Source organism: Tachyglossus aculeatus, chromosome 2 (assembly GCF_015852505.1).
Source record: "Tachyglossus aculeatus isolate mTacAcu1 chromosome 2, mTacAcu1.pri, whole genome shotgun sequence".
NCBI lineage: Eukaryota > Metazoa > Chordata > Mammalia > Monotremata > Tachyglossidae > Tachyglossus > Tachyglossus aculeatus.
Window position 1 is genome coordinate 156,038,612 of NC_052067.1, and position 17,634 is coordinate 156,056,245.

The 17,634-nt window shown below is 39.6% G+C and overlaps 1 protein-coding gene across 1 annotated transcript; it reads right to left on the minus strand.

Annotated features, from left to right (window-relative positions):
- Positions 1–1,739: 1,739 nt before the first annotated feature.
- Positions 1,740–17,391, minus strand: SLC38A2 (solute carrier family 38 member 2). The gene is made up of 15 exons (XM_038760260.1): positions 17,222–17,391; positions 15,456–15,537; positions 15,184–15,299; positions 13,172–13,245; positions 12,973–13,065; positions 12,620–12,701; positions 11,095–11,177; positions 10,508–10,566; positions 10,232–10,399; positions 9,186–9,265; positions 8,989–9,089; positions 8,316–8,440; positions 7,036–7,180; positions 6,836–6,933; positions 1,740–4,697 (listed from the first exon to the last, which is right to left on the minus strand). The coding sequence occupies exons 1-15, from the start codon at positions 17,338–17,340 to the stop codon at positions 4,599–4,601; spliced, it is 1,524 nt and encodes a 507-aa protein (XP_038616188.1). The 5' UTR covers positions 17,341–17,391; the 3' UTR covers positions 1,740–4,598.
- Positions 17,392–17,634: the final 243 nt, after the last annotated feature.

Below are 17,634 nucleotides of genomic sequence, written 5' to 3' on the forward strand. Positions count from 1 at the left end.
AAGGAATGCGATTCCCTCCCAACGCCGCCATGCAGCTGTGGAAAGTCCCCCACAGTTGTATACACGTATTCTCTCTCACCTATTCCTTAGTCCACGCAAGATATTGGGTTAATCAAATCTTCTATTTAGGACTTGTGTTAGCTGGAAGTACTGAATTAAACACTTAATAGGATTACTGTAAATAGCTCCATAGGGCAGGGAACATGTCTATCAACTCTTTATTGTTTCCCCACGGTCTTAGTTAAGTGCTCTGCTCACAGAGAAGCAGTGGGGCCCAGAGGAAAGAAAGACCATAGGCCTGCGAGTCAGAGGATCTGGGTTCTAATCCCAACTCCACAAGCACTTATCCTATCACTCCTTTATTACCATATCCGCCTCCTTGCTGACCTCCCTGTCTCCTGTCTCTCCCCACTTCAGTCTGTACTTCACTCTGCTACCTGGATCGTTTTTCTCCAAAAACGTTCAGTCCATGTTTCTCCACTACTCAAGAACCTCCAGTGGTTGCCCATCCACCTCCACATTGAACATAAACTCCTCGCCATCGGCTTTAAAGCCCTCAATCATCCCCGCTCCGCCAATTGTCAGCTGTGTGACTTTGGGTAAGTCACTTAACTTCTCTGTGCCTCAGTTCTCTCATCTGTAAAATGGGGATTAAGACTGTGAGTCCCCCTGGGGGACAACCTGATCACCTTGTAACCTCCCCAGAGCTTAGAACAGTGCTTTGCATATAGTAAGCGCTTAATACCATCATTATTATTATCTTGCCGCCACCTACACCACCTCACTACAACCCAGCCCGCGAACTTCACTCCTCTAATGCTAACCGCCTCACTGTACCTCCATCTTGTCTATCTCACCGCCTACCTTTCGCCTCAAGGCCTGCAATGTCCTCCCTATTTACTCTCCCCAACTTCAAAACCTTATTTCAGGCACATCTCCTCCAAGAGGCCTTTCCTAAGTCCTCTTTTCCTTTTCTTCCATTCCCTTGTGTCAACCTGACTTGATCCCTTTACTCCCCTCCCCACCGAACTTGCACTTATGTATGTTAATTTATTTTAAAATCTACCTCCCCCTCTAGACTGCAAATTTGTCATGGGCAGGGAGTGTCCGTTACATCGTACTCTCTCAAGCACTTAATACAGTGCTGTACATGCAGTAAGCACTCAATAAATACAATAGACTGAGTGACCTCGACTCTCACTTCGTTCAATCATATTTATTGAATGCTGGGTGCAGAGCACCGCACTAAGTGCTTGGAAAGTTCAATTCAGAAACAGACAATCCCTGCCCAACAATGGGCTCACAGTCTAGAAGGGAGGAGACAGATATCAAAACAAGTCAATAGCATCAATATGAATAGATATATGCACATCATTAATAAATAGAATATGTATATATATACACAAGTGCTGTGAGGCAGGGAAGGGCAGAGGAAAAGGGGCGCTTAGACTCGAAAGGCCTCCTGGACGAGTTGAGCTTTCAGTAGGGCTTTGAAGGGGAAAAGTGGGATCAAGTATCTGTGCCCGCTACCTCATCCAGAAACGGGTATTAACACTCTGACCCTTATGTGGGACAGAGGCTCTCCCATGCTTGATTAGCTTGTATGTACCCCAGCGCTTAGTACAGTGCCTGGAACACAGCACTTAATACCATTAAAAAAATAAAATAAGCACCCCATAGATGATTGATAGTGTAGTATGAGTAGAAAAAACTTATTTCTTTAAAAAAAATAGACCCAGTTTAAGGATTAAACTTGTGTTTATTTTAGTTTAGTTAAAACAAACATACAATGTTTCATTGAAACGGTGTAACACTCTTTGCCAACAAGTCATCTTGAATTGTTGGCCTCTAACAGTACAGTGGGTATATGTATATACAAAATGTACAGAGATTTAGAACACCTGCGTATGAAGGCCTTTTCAATATCACATTTGATAACCACTACATTGTGAAAAATAAAACCTGTTAGTAATAAGTCTGGACCTGCACCACATTTTCATTACTTTTTTGAGGGGGTGGGAGGGGTGGGCATCTTAGGTTTGTGTTTGTTGCAAAAACAGTTTTAATAAATATTCAACTGGAATTCCAATGTGCTCTTACACAACTTGATAACATTTCTATCCTTAGTTTTTCTTTACAGGAACTTTTAACAATTCTTACACAGATGCACAACATGAAATCAACAAAATGCTGTAATAAACAGAAATATGTACACATGCCCAAGAGCCAGTTATATACACCTTATTTACACATATACGGACAGTTTATGTACAGATTATCATAAATATCGAAAAATAGGTTAGCTTTAATGGATTAATGGTGTTCTATAAATAACATATTACAGTTATGACTGGAAAAAAAATCCATGGAAAACAGTAATGCAAACTGAGGTGACAAAACAGTGGTTTAATACTGAAGACCGCCCATTGAAGGAGATTAATGAATCTAAAGGCAGTCGGGCTTCTGGAGAATCATGCACCGGGCTAGCGGGGCACTGGGAAGTTTCCCATCCTTCCCAACTTTGTTTACTGTGTCTCATGGGCAATGGGTAGCTCTTGCTCCCTGCCAAGGATAGGTGGAAAATGGAAAATGGTGGAAAATGTCTTCACATGGCATTTCCCTGCATGTTTCTAGGGTGGCATACAGCACTATTTTGCAGAACAAGGAGCACGATTCTTGGCTTGAATTACAGGTGGGGCTCAAGAGACACATAAGAGTCCCCGGCGAACCAGATGGCCCAGCCCCAAAATAACAGCAGTGAGGTGGAATCCATTTTCTCATGATACCCCAAATTATTCCAAATCATTTTAATGAGGCCCAATTGCACATGAAAGTAGTAGGACACTGGTCCATTAAACCTAGTACTTACAAGTTTTGTTCTTCTGCAAAATTACATAAAAGGAGATTTCCCCCCCAATGACTATGATCTTTATGCATATAGAAAGAATACTGGGTAATCTATACCACGTTTGCCACACTTAGACTATTTCCTAGAACTGAATGTAGTGCCAGTTTTTCGAGAGAAACCATGAGCACCCGCTAAGGAACTGGATGATCCCATCATTTGCTTTCTTCAACAACTACTGGAGTTATATAAATTAGGTGGTTAAATATATGCTGAGTACCACATGGTTTGATAATATATTCACCACATACCATAAATATGCTCTTAAAAGCCAAGTTTAAGAGTAGCTTTTTGTCTTTCAACTGGGATAGAAATGGCCCAACGAACATGCAGGAGAACCAAAACATCTAATTATTCTCATGTACCACTAGTTCCTCTGGTTGTAAACAAAAAATAGTTATAAAGCAAACAAGTATGAGGTGACAATCCAGTGCATGAGTCATTATAAAATATTGACTGCATTGCTGAGAATCCCAGTTCCTCGTACAAAGAGAACTTGTAATACAAACATCGGCATAACCTGTGGACTAGGCCTCTAGTGTATACAGAATGAGGATTAAAACGAATCATCAAGTATTTCATGCTTGTAGTAGTGAGCGTGAATTCGGAAATACCGGGTCATCTGAGTCCTGCTGAGTGAGGAAACGAGTCCCCAGGTTTTCTCCGCTGTTGGTAGCCATTTCAAAAGTGAATTGCTGACCAGAATCTAACTGTAGTTGTCAATGTCTCTGGAGATAGATGCAACTGAACGAACTGTGCACTATTTGGTACCTCAAGCTCTATTAGCTCAATGTGTTTTTACCACAGAAATATGTTTTGTCATCTTCCATGCTGATACAATAAATTCCTTTTTTAAAATTTCAGAATTCGTCAGCCATGTGATTTAAAGGCAGACAAAAAAAAAAAAAAACCATGGCAATTAAGAGTTAAATCATCTGACCTGGGATGCCAATAGCAAATATTTGTAAATTTCATTTTTAAGTTAATGGCGAATTGAATGGAACAAAAACAATAACAACAACAAAAATCTATGTTTCTAGTCGATATTTTCCTCACATCAGTGGAACGGATATAATTTTCCTCTTAAAAATGATTACTTTTGGGTAAAAAAAGTTTTTGGCTTATCATGCCTATTAAAAAGGCAAGTTTTACACACCGATGAAACATTTTTACTGGTTCTACTGACAACCCTAGCTGGATAAAGTTCAAAAAAGCAATTTCTTAAAATTAAAATAGTGCTTTTGAGGTCTATTAAGTATTTTTGGTACAAAAAAATAATAGTGTTCTCTCATTGGTTATTTCAATACTTCACTGTAAATTAAGGATTATTTCTCACATCGAATGGTTCCCTTAGGCACATTCAAGTAAAATCATAAAATATCCAAGTAACAATAATGACAAAAGCCAGACATGTGGCTCGATAAAAGTTAAGAGAGTTTTGTCCATTCTCTGGAATGGAATAAAATTGTCACTTCCCTTAGCCAGAGACTCAGGCGGTTGGTTGTTAAATTCCATTTCTACCATGCAGAATAATTTCCCAAGAGTTCACTTATTCTACACACAGAAGAACCAGCAAAGAATCTGTGTTTCAAAAGGAAGTGAAACTGCAAACATAGGTGAAATTTCGTTTTCAGTAGATTGTTGACTGAACACTGGAGTCTGAAGTGAAGGATTCAAGTTTTAGTCATTCCAGTTAATGGCCATCTAAAGAAGCATTGTGGATCCAATCTAGAATAATCAGGGTCATGCTTCCAGTCATCACAAATATGCCACTTAGCAAGAAGAATACAGCCTACAAGGAGAGCACAGAAAGTTCCGGTTAATAGTTCTGGAGTTGAAAACGTTCCACATTCGACTGTAAAATTGTGTTCGTTACTTAACAAGTTACTGTAACTTTGTAGACATGAGCACAACTTTGTGTAACAATGCATTCACTAAATAGTAGTACCCTTTATCTGAGTAGTACCATGCCTAGCATTTAGTAATCACCTAAGTACCATAATATTTCTGAAAATAGCTAGTCAGAGTAAAGATGCCCATCACTCCCTTTATTAAATCCTTGAACAGAAGCCTCTTATCTAAGTTCAAAGGCACCTACTATTTGGCAGGAGGATAGTACAGATAGTCGACTTAATGAAGCCAGTTTACCTCAGGAACCTGAAGAGATTTTTTTAAATGCTATTTGTTAAGCGTTTATTATATGTCAGGCACTGTACTAGGAGCTAGGCTAGACGAAACATGAGAATCAGGTTGGACACAGTCCTTGTCCCACATGGGCTCCCAATCTTAATCTCCATTTTACTGGTGGGGTAACTGGGGTCCAGAAGTGACTTGCTCAAGGTCAATCAGCCATAATTAAGGAGTTCTTACTACGTGCAGAGCACTGTACTCAGCACTTGGGAGAGTACACTACAGCAGAATTAGCAGAAACGTTCCCCGTCCAACACACAGCAAATGGCAGAGTCAGGATTAGAACCCAAGTCCTTGGACTCCCAGGCTTGTATCCACTAGGCCATGCTACCTGTCCTAGCACGAAGATGTCTAGAATCTTTAAAAACTCCCAATGGGGCCCCTCAGATTGGATCTACCTAGTAAAAGGCAGAGAAACTTCCCAATAGTGGACAAAAACCTGCTGCCTCATATCTGCCTCCTCCATTAAAGGGTAAGCTTCTAGTGGCCAGGATATGAGTCTCATGAACCTGTTGTTCTTTTCCAAACATTCAGTAGTGTGTGCTCAATAAATCCTGTTACTAGTCTCCAGAGTGACTCTGATTCACCCAGATGCTAGGACTAAGAGATTGCTCAGCTCTTTCCAATGGAGCTGATAGACCTCATTTTGGGTGAATAGAAAGTTAAAGTAGCTAAGCCCTCTTTAGATTTCTCAGAAAGGCAAGCTGCACTTTGTTTGGATAGATGAGAACTTTTTCCTCGGTTCACAGAACCAGTTTGTTATGTTAATGGAGATGAAAACTTTTGTTAGTTTACACGGTAATCTTTTTCCTGCTTTCTAATCACAAATCCTTGAAACCGCCCCAAACAGGGCTGGGAGGAGGGAAGGCTAAGGGAGCAAGTGTCTTCTCTAAAAACCTCTTCAGGGTTCTGCTCTGTTAGCCAGATGAACTACATAAGAGAAAACCTCCTGGCACACTGGAGAACAGGGAACTGAAAGACAAAAGCGTTCTCTAGTTTAAACAGAATTGAAAGATGATTTTGGGCAGGCCCTAAAAGTCTAGTTTGCTTTTGGACCCTCACCTGTAAAATGGTTACAGGGGCATTAGAGAAGAATGGGAGGCCTGCACCATTCAAGATACGAGCGATAAGCTAACGGTTGATTTTAAATATCTCTTCTTGAACACAAAAATGAAGCCTATGTTCTTCCAGTTCACAAAGAGAAACTGGGTGGCACACACGTGGCACACATACAGATACTCATTAAATACCGATAACAGAGCAAGCCAGAGCCAAGACATATAATTAAAGGCCTCCTGCTGCACGCCTATGTAACGGGTTCATTTAATTGAAAGGGTTGATTTGCAGAACACTGTCATTTGAAAAGCTTCGAATGGATTTGTGAGCATCTTAAAAGTGTTTCAGCACTGAGTTGAGACAGTTAGTCTAGAACATAAGACTGAATTAGGAGATTCGAGTTCTAGTACTACAGAATAATCTTGGAAAAATCACTTAAAAAAAAAAATCTTCAGTTTCCTCACCTGTGTCACAATACCTGTTCTTTTTCTTAGGCTGTGAGCCCTTGTAGGATAGGGGCTAAATCCAATCTGATTATCTTATCTACCCTAGTGCTTAGTCCAGATATCTGGCTCATAGTAAATGCTTTTAGAAATGATTACATCATAAATAGACTTCTATTGGGGAAATTATGGCTGCTTTAAAGAGATTTTTGTCAGCAAGGTCTCAGTACTGTTCACTCACCCCAATTTTTTGCACAGATTTCATGGGCTCTTTTTTCACTAGTTTGATGTAGAAGGCTGAAGGAAGAATAAAAATCAACATGGCAGCAGCAGAAGCACCTGTTTACAAGAAGATTTTCAAGAGTCATTTACCATGTCATGCCAATAAATGCACACTGAGATGGAATAAGGCACTTAGAAACAACATTCAGAAAGACTTACCAATGAACCCAAAGATATCCCTAATAGTTGGGACAAAGATCACAAGCACGTTGGTAAATGATAAAATCGACACTGTAATAAGAGTATGACGCCACCAACTGAAATCTTTTGCTGCACACAATAGCTGAATGATGGAACTGCGAATCTGGACAAGGCGGGGCGGGGGGAAAAAAAAAGAGAGTAGCTTTAATAAAAGTGAATGAAAAAGTAGTGAAAAAAAGTGTAACATTTCAAATTAGAATTTTGAAAAATTCTTTCCTCCCTAAGCTTATGTTTCAAATTTAAAATTAAAGAACATGGAAACATGCTTCAGGACATAAAGACTAAAGTTTTAGATCAATGCACAAAAAAGCAATTTTATTACCTAATTCAGAGATTCTGGCTTAACAGCCTACAAATTTCAACACGATTTGCCCAAATTTCAGAATACTAAGGCTCCCCCTCATTAAAAACCAAAAAACCAAAACACAACCCCAATGTCTTAATTACTGTGCTACCTGGGGAGTAGAAATTCCACCTCAGCTGAGCAACAGCAGTGCGCCAGTAAAACTGAGGATGGAGTTCTCTGACTTGGGTTTGGAGCCTAGAGGTGCTGAGTGAGAAAAGAGAGTTGTGGCAATTGGGGAAAAGCAGCAAGTGGTCTGCTCCTTCCTGCTCCCATCCCAGCTGGGAAGTTCTCTAGCTCCTAGCTGGTGCTCAGGACTGGAAACCCTTGATTTGGAATCCAAATGGTGATTAAGCGCTTAAGTGCCAGGCACTATACTAAGCACTGGGGTAGATTCAAGCTAATTGGGCTGAATGCAGTCCTCGTCCCACAGGGTGATCAGATTTAGCCCTCCATTTTAGAGATGAGGTAACTGGGGCACAGAGTTAAGTGACTTGCCCAAGGTCACACAGCAGATAAGTGGCAGAGCCAGGGTTAGAACCCAGGTCCGAACTCCCAAGCCCACGCTCTTTCCACTAGACCACTCTGCTTTTCGAACATTGTGGTAGGGGAGGACGCAAAGGGGGAGAAAGACGGATGAGAGTAATTGGGGAGAAGAATGTGTGTTGGGGCTGGGGTGGGACCTTTTCCCTTCCCTCCCAAAAATGTTTTATTTGCTTAAACCAATTGAGGAAGGTATGGAGAATGGACGTCAAACATGGCCTTACACTCCCTGTAAACCCATCTCTGGAGCCAAGACCCATTCTATAGGGAGATCCCAGGGTTATGATACAAACTAGTATGTCCCCAAAGAGTTAGTGCTACATTGCTGAATGGGTGACTTAAAATGACTTACTGGGAAAATAACTACAGGTACTGTAAGTGTGACAGCCATCAATACAGCCAAACGGACAATGAGGAGAAGAATATCAGCACCCATAACCGCAGAATAAGTGTGAAGCAATTCTGGCTCAACATTTCCTGCAAAAATAAAAAAATAAAAGAAATTAATAAATTTGGGTTGAAATAGGCTAGGAATATTTAAAGGCTCAAACTGTGCCCTTTGACACGCTCAGAGGTCTTGTGTCAATGACTCAGGGCACAATTTGGCCCAACATAGATGGTAGCTCATAAAACCTGTCTTTAAAAAAAAAAAAAAAAGCTCAATGGAGATTAATTTGGAATTACTAGTTAATACGATTAAAACGATGTTAAGTGGCACACTTTCAAAGCACTGAGTGGAGACTTAAGCCACACGACTTCCATTAAAAGCAACTGGAGCCAAGTGGCTAAATCCCTGCTAAGGGGGAAGGGCGGGGTGGAGAAAATTTAAAGAAGCAGTTTATTAAGTTCATGATTGGGTAAGTGGTCTTACTTTGGGACCCAACAGACACTTGGAGTATAGAAATCTTTCTCCTTTCATGGTATGTTACATGTGACCAGTGTATTCTTTGAAGTCAGAGTTACATTTATCACTAGTTAGAAGCTAACAAAATTTCCCATTTCTAGAAAGTAACCCAAACATTTACCATAAAATGTCAAGTATCCAAAGAGAGCAGCCAACAGGTACATGAGAAACATGGCAAAGAATGAAATTTTGGACACATTCATCATTCTTCTCCGGCTGCGCCTGTAATTCAGAGAGGAAAAAAAATGCACTTAGATTATTAGTTATTAAAATAATGAAATGTTTCCCAGTCGGGCACAAGTCTGTGAAAGTGTTTACCCTTTCAATTCTTCATAAATGGGGAGAATTGCAGGGTGGCAGACGAATGAAAACGTCAGGATTGGAACGGCGTAGACAGTCTGAAAAACAAGTAGATCTAATCTTAAAAAAAAACAAAGCTAGAGAACACTTTAATCAATGTAACCAGCCAGTCAGTTAAATTCATCATGGACTTTGGAAGCCTCAAATTAAATTAGGCTCTCATTCTGGCTGTTAAGTATGTTTAATGTCCTCGCCATTGTAGAGGTATCAATACTTCTACAGCACAGTAGTTCAACAACACTGCCAACCCCATCTATTAGAAACCAACTTTCATTCACTCATTCAACTTTATTGAGCACTTACTGTGTGCAGAGCACTGTACTAAGCGCTTGGGAAGTACAAGCTGGCAACACAGAGACGGTCCCTACTCTAACTGATCACCCTCTGTAAATCCAAGATCATTTTAGAGAAAATTGTCTCCATGGTAAAACAGAACATCCAGAGACTTCCAACTACTAAACTGTGAGCCCCACATTGGACCAAGAATGTGTCCAATAACATCTCTATCTACCCAGTGCTCTGGTACAAAAGAAGCACTTAAGACTGTTTTTATTGTTTTGATTATCTATACTAAAAAACCTCTTCCACATAGAATGAGTGACCAATATCCAAAATGCAATATTTCCATAGCTTGTAGTTTACTATGAGCACATTTCCAGGCAAGTGATTTCATTTCTCATTAGGAACCCTCTTCTAATAGGAAAGGTTCAAGGGTTGGAAGGGATCACCGATGAATTACTTGGTTCAGTCTCCCCATACACCAAGGTAAATTCATAAAGACTGTGAGCCCCATGCAGGACAGGGACTATGTCCAACCCAATTTTGCCTGTATCCATCCCAGTGGCTGGCACACAGTAAGTGCCTAACAAATACCAGAGTTATTATTATTCTTGCAACCAATATAAATGAGGGTCTTCTTTGCTTGAAGCTCTCCAAAGTTTACCATCCTGGAAGTCTCTACATTTTCCCTCATGTTCTACTGTTAGCATAGTCTACACAGTCACCTGAGAGTTGAAGATAAAGTAATGTGGCTTGCACGTATCTTCCTCAGTCACATTAACTTCTAATGCAGATGTTTGACTTTCTGCCAGGTGCATAAAAGTGTTATTCACCGTCTCATTCACCATTTCAGTTTCAAAGGGGCAAGAGATTTGAAATTTCTTGCAGATCACCTAAAAATAAAAAGTATGTCATCTTACTTAGGAAGCAACAAGGATAAAAATGCTAAAAGAAGCTCCATCTGAAAAGCTGCTTCAAATACGTAAAGCAATTATACTCACGACAATCAGAAAGAAGACCATGCACAATAAGGAGAAGCCACTTGTATATCCCAGGTAACCTGTAAACGAGGGAGGGGGAAAAGCCAGTTTAAAGAAATGTCTCCAGTCTTCAAAACAAATTTTGCCCACTGAGATAGACATAAACTAGACTGGTTAGGCAAACGTGACAGGAGGAGCTTTGAACTGTACGTTCCATTATAAAACACAATGGTTTGCACCCTAGTTTCCCTTCCCTCCCCGACCAAAGATTAAGACAAGGCCTGCGCACACTGTCATTATGTATAATTACATATGCTGACACACAGCACTGGAATGAAGTTCAAAATTCCTTAACAGTACATGATACGGTACCGCTGAACTGGAAATAAAAGACTGCGTGTGTGTAAAAAAAAAAAATATATATATATATATATACACTTAGAATTACATATACTATGATCTGGCCAATTCCCTAGGGGTGACACCTCTCGTTAAATGTAACCAAGGATCTTAATGACAATGTTTATCAGACACTTGTTCTTTCATGTCATCAAAGGGCCATAACTTCAATACCATCAACGATCCACCAACACCGTAAACTTTCTTACCTAAGTTTCTCAGCAGTGACAAAGGAAGAATGAGTAATAATGACACCAGCAGAACCAAGTAGTCACCATTCAGGTACCACTCCCTAAATAATAATAAAAAAAGATTAAAGTAATCCCCAAGGACAATCTCAAATGAAGTCTCTTCCTGCTCTTCAGACAATTCTATCTGACTGGCACAGAAACTAATTAACTGTCTCACAGCACTAGCATGGATCATTTTGTGGAAACTTCATAAACAAAGTGAAATGCATGTTTGGAAAGTTCTTAAGAGATTGAATGCCTAAGGGACTATTTAAAAAGCATTTTGAGGTGGAAAAGAATTCAACATTTCACTGTTCTATATGAATGTACAGTCAGGATAGAAACAACGAGACCATTAGGGGAACGGGGTAACTTTTGCCCTACTGCTTATTCTGGGAAGACTGCCAGCAGATTCATAACTACAGTGTTCTTTAAAGGCTCAATTCTAATGGAATTAACGAAGCATTATTGAGCAAGTTATCTTATCTTCAAACATTTTTTAGATTGCACAACTGCCATGGCTTTACTCACTACTGCTGCAATTAGAAACATGGGAATTTTAGAACATGGTTAACAATGGTTAACTACAAATCTGAATGCTTCAGCAAGGAAATATTTTCATGCCTGGCTAAAACAAAACAAAAAACACCCAAGTGCAGATTTAAGAATAGCCTGCTCCAACAAAGCCTATTCCTGGTAATGGGTGTGTGTGTGTGTGGGGGGGGGGGGGGGGGGGTATTGTTAATCACACCATCTCTAGTAACTGCTAAGTTAAAAAAGATTTGGATTAAACTCCTAAATGCAACTATACAATATCTCTATTTAAATGGTCGTTGTCATTTTACCTTAAGCTTTCTATCACTAGATAAATACCTTCTGTGCCTTAACCCTTCATCACCTTCACATTGCAAGATTTTCTCTCCCTGGGTAATTAATCATTACCATAAAAACAAAATAAGCCCACAAGCCCAAAAGCCCAAAACCCACTCAAACTCCTTTCATTCCTAGGAGCACCAGAACCAAGTTCACACTTTAAGACTGTTTTATCAAAAGTTTTGGAAAATCCAATCCAGATAACTACATCTATCTTTTGCATTTGTAAATGGTTCCTTCCCAAATGTGCTCTAGATAAAAACTGTGTGCCTAACCAGGTTGGCTAAATGAGCAGAGCCAGGTGTCCAAGGAAATGACCTCAGAAGACTAAGCTGAAGCATATCTCTGTCACCTCTGCTTAGGAAACACTGCTAATTCATCTATTGTAAATGTGGTTTGGCAGTTCCTATGTGGAAAGGGCATTTTCAAGTGCAGTTTTGTTCTAAGTGACCTATTGTTCTGAACTTCTATTTCTAGTTCTCCCCCTAATGTGATTAAAATGCCCTTATCCTGCAAGTGATTCCAGACTATCTAAAAATACAAACTTCTGAACCCTTATTAAAACTAAGGTGCTCCATTCTATCATTTTCAATAAAATTATGGGTTTCTTATGCCTGACCTCAATACTTACCCTTTATTTTCCTCAATGCTCATTAGTGCCTGGATCACCAATGGTAACTCATATTTCACGATGAAGAGGTAGCTTGACATAGCTAGAGAAAAATTGATTGAACAAAATGAGTGCCAAAAACTCATGTGGATAAGGAGCGCAAAATATGGCATAACTGGGTATCCATAGTGCATGGCCCAATTAAATCATATTTATTGAGGGTTTACGGTGCAGAGCACTGCAATAAGCTGTTGGGAGAGTGCAATATAACAGAGTTGGTAAATACATTCCCTGCCCACAAGGAGCTTAGTCCCAGTTGTTGACAAAGAAATAGAGAAAATACACCAGCCTGATCGGCTTCTAAAAGCTCTTACCTCCAATATTCTGCATTGTAATTGATCCAGAGGCTGCAAGTTTTCCTGCCATACCAAACGCTTTTTGTCCCAATTGTTCATACAATAAAGAACCTGGAGAAAAACAAAACAAAACAAAAACCCAAAAATTGTAAAGGGGTATAATTTAAAAGGAAAAAGGCTGGTAAAATACTATCGAAAATATTAAATTGCACTATACCTCCTTCATTAGCTGTCTTCAAAAGGAGATGAACAGAATATAAGGAAAATATTGACACAAATGCCAAGAGAATTCTGGTGGTAGAAAGAAAGATTATTCAGAGAGATGTAAGAGCCACACTTCTGCAGGATGTTGTTGGCAGATCATTTTTTAGGGACACCCCCCCCCCCCCCGCAAAAAAACCCGAAACATGCCTAGAAATGATATTCAAGTTTCAATATCGGCTACCTCTTACGGGAGACTATTCTTTTGCAATTAAAGCTGAGGAGTATACTTTTTTTGGTTCTAGATTTCTGACAGTCCTACACAGAACTCAACACTACTGCTCACAGCTCATATCCCTTCCAGGACCCAAGCTTTCGCACTTCCATTAGGAAGCGTGAGAGGTATTTAGCAGTACACGCTCCCCACAGCAGGCAGCTGAAATAGTGGTTCAATTATAACACGCTTTTAGAATTTGCATTTTTAGGCCACTAGGGGACACTGAATATACACTGTGACATCCCAGTGTGATCTGAAAGAAAAAAAAATAAGGCCTAGGATTGATCCTAATTTATACCCAATAAAGAGTTCCGAAAACTGACTTCATTGATCTTGCCCATCACCCCTCCTTCCCCACTTCAGTCGATCGTTTTTACTGACCACTTACTATGTGCAGAGCACTGTAGGAAGCGCTTGGAAGAGTACAATATAAGAGACACATTCCTTGCCCACAGGGAGCTCGCTCTAGAGGGGGTTTAGTCTTTTATTCCGCTCAATCTCTTATGTCCGGATGATGCCAATCTTCCTATCGTTCTCAGAAGAATGATCTGAGCCAAATGAATGATGCTTCTTCTGCAAGTTTTTCTTTACTGGCTTTCGTAATAACAAGAGCCAACTTCTGAAATAATTATCTAATTTTTGATCTAACCATTTAAAGTTGGGGTTGGCATACACCTGGTTATTTTGGTCTACATTTAAACCTGATTTCACAGGTTACTTAAAAATATGAGTGGATGCTTTAAGAATAAAGATAATGCATTAAACCAATGAAAAGATTCAAGTTTTTTATTCTACTTCACCCCTAATGATGCCATTCAAAATAAATGACATAAAAGTAGTAGTTACATACAAAGTGGCCAGGTGGAGAACATTTGGCATAGCACAGACTGTAAGCTTTGTTTTGTCTTCAACGTGTCTCTGTTTAGAACCCTTGCCTTTCTGTCTTCTGAGATGCCTCAAAATACATGATGTCAATGATGCAAACAATACAGAATCCAGCTGAGGCAGGGTGCCAAGCCACAGACAGTGTGGAATTTTACCACACAGCGCAGCTCATAAAGGCTTTAAAATGTGCGCTCGGTTCTCCTGAGAAGGCAACTCTACCAGAAATGGCCACTGAACTCAACTAAAATGACACTTATCTGACCCTCTAGTTGGGCCCAACAAGGGACTGGGCCATTTAGATCAGTAAAAAGCATAACAAAGCTATTTGTTAAAAATTCTTCTAGCCATGACATATGGGAGGCTGCACATAATCCTAGCAAATTCCAACACTAAAAAACAAGTATGATTAATACTTAAATCAAACATGTTCTACAATGAATATCACCACACCCTATGTTCAAATTGGTTCTTTTCCTGAAGCATTTAAACAGTCATATGCAGCTTCTGAGACCAGAAATTCGTTAAGCCTATTTCAGGCTCTCTGAGGAATGTATACACCTGGTCCTCAAAAACAAAAGGAAAAAAAAATGGAACTATATACCAAATTGCTGGCACTCTTCCTCACTTTATACATTTTCAGCTTTCTTTACTGAATTCATTCCTTCAAAGAATTTATGACTTACCTGTCACATGAACATTACAACTTCTAAACCTGACTGGCGATGAGGAATTTTTTAAAAAACCAAAAACCAGTAGTGTTCAGGATTATATCCACACCATAAAATGATAAAATATATTCCAAACACTTATGGTTTTGCCACCCTAACTATGCTTCAGGGGTTGTAGCACTCACATAAGATACTTACACAAAAAGAGCAATTCCAGTATTAGCCATGGCATAAGAAAGCCCAAGGATTCCACTACCCACGATAGCATTGCTCAGATTAAATACTGACATTCCAAAGGAAGTAGTACCTGGATGCTGTGAAAATTGCAAAGGTAAAAAAAAAAAAGTGGATTTTTTTAAATGGAGAGGGCCAGTTCAAATATTTTGCACCTCCCGCCCAAGGTAGTATTTTTGTGCATTAAAAATAAAACTCCATCAAACATACCCAACTACTCCTAATCCTTAACTTACATATTCGGTTTCATACTTCTTCTTCCCCGCATTTGATTCAAGTAAAAAGTTTTGATTTTCTGGATCGACATCAGCATAATGGCTGCAAGGAAAAAAAAGTTCTTGTTTGAAATGCTGTTGCTTTTTGCCATACCCATAGTCTATTTCAAGTTTCTCATCTCAGCGCTATGTGCTAAGCGCTGCAATTCGATTCTACTAAAGTGGCAAGCCAAGAAAGAACATTTCTCCCAGTAGGGGGGGAAAAAAAAAAACCCAAACTACATTTGATAATAATAAATATGGCATCTGCTCAGTGCTTACCATGTGCTAAGCACTGTTCTACGTGCTGCGTTTCGACTCTACTAAAGAGGTAAGCCGAGAACATTCATCTCAGAAGGGGAAAAAAACTACATTCGATAATAAATAATAACGATTACAGTATTAAGCGCTTACTATGTGCTAAGCACTGTTCCAAACGCTGCGTTTTGACTCTACTAAAGAGGTAAGCCAAGAACATCCCTCCAAGAAGGGAAAAAAAAAACTATCTTAGATAAATAAATGATATTAAGTGCTTACTATGTGCTACGCACCGTTCTAAGTGCTTCGTTTCGACTCTACTAAAAGAGGCCAGCCAAGGAAGGACATTCCTCCCAGAAGGGGAAGGAGAAACACATTTGATAATAATAATAACGGAAGAGAAACACATTTGATAATAATAATGGGGGAAAAAGAGAAACATTTGATAATAATAATGGGGGAAAGAAACACATTTGATAATAATAATAATGGGGAAAGCACATTTGATAGTAATAATGGGGAAATAAATATTTGATAATAATAATGGCGAAAGAAACATTTGATGATAATAATAATGGGGGAAAGAGAAACCTATTTGATAATAATGGAAAAGAGAAACATTTGATAATAATGTGGGGGAAAAGAGAAACACATTTGATAATGGAAAAGAGAAACACAATAATGGAAGAGAAACACATTTGATAATAATGATGATAAGGAAACACATTTGGTAATAATAGTAATGGGGGAAAGAGAAACACATTTGATAATAATAAGGGAAACACATTTGGTAATAATAATAATGGGGGAAAGAGAAACATTTGATAATAATAGGGAAACACGTTTGGTAATACTAGTAACGGGGGAAGAGAAACACATTTGATAATAATAATAAGGAAACACGTTTGGTAATACTAGTAATGGGGGAAGAGACACACATTTGATAATAATAATAAGGAAACACGCTTGGTAATAGTAATGGGGGAAGAGACACACATGTAATAATAATAATAAAACACGTTTGGTAATAGTAATGGGGGAAGAGACACATTTGATAATAATAATAATAATAATAATAATGAAACACGTTTGGTAATAGTAATGGGGGAAGGGACACACATTTGATAATAATAATAAGGAAACACGTTTGGTAATAATAGTAATGGGGGAAAAGACACACATTTGATAATAATAAGGAAACACGTTTGGCAATAATAGTAATGGGGGAAGAGACACATTTGATAATAATAATAATAATAATAAGGAAACACGTTTGGTAATAATAGTAATGGGGGAAGAGACACACATTTTATAAGAATAGTAATAAGGGAAACACATTTGGTAATAAGAATGGGGGAAGATACATATTTGATAATAATGGGGGAAACGCATTTGATAATAATGATAATAGTATCTGTTAAGCGCTTACTACGGTCTGAGCACTGTTGTAAGCGCTGGGGTAAGAGGAAGAGAGTGCAAATCGTTCTGACCTTTTGAGGGCCGCCTGCTTGGTGGGGTAGGGGTAGGGGAACTCGTTGCTGTTGGAGCTGTAGCTGCTGCTGTCTTCGTCGGGGGAGATGTTAAAGCGGCCCATCTCCGCTTTGGTCATGATGGGGGTGAGAGGGGGGGGCCCAAAAAGTGGGGAGGGGGCTGAGGGCGGGTGAAGGGCAGGGACTGCTCCTGCTGCTGCTGCTGCTGCTGCAATGGGAGGCCGAGCTGCAAAAAGGGCGGGTGGGAGGGAGGGAGGGGAAAAAAGGGGAGGGGGGGAAAAGGGAGAAGAAAAAAAAAGGGGGGGAGGGGTCACGTGAGGAACCACTCTGGCTGATTCATCCTCCGCCAGGCGAGTGGAAAACTACCAGCACCAAAGGGGGAGGGGAGGGGACCGACCACAAGGAAAAGTACA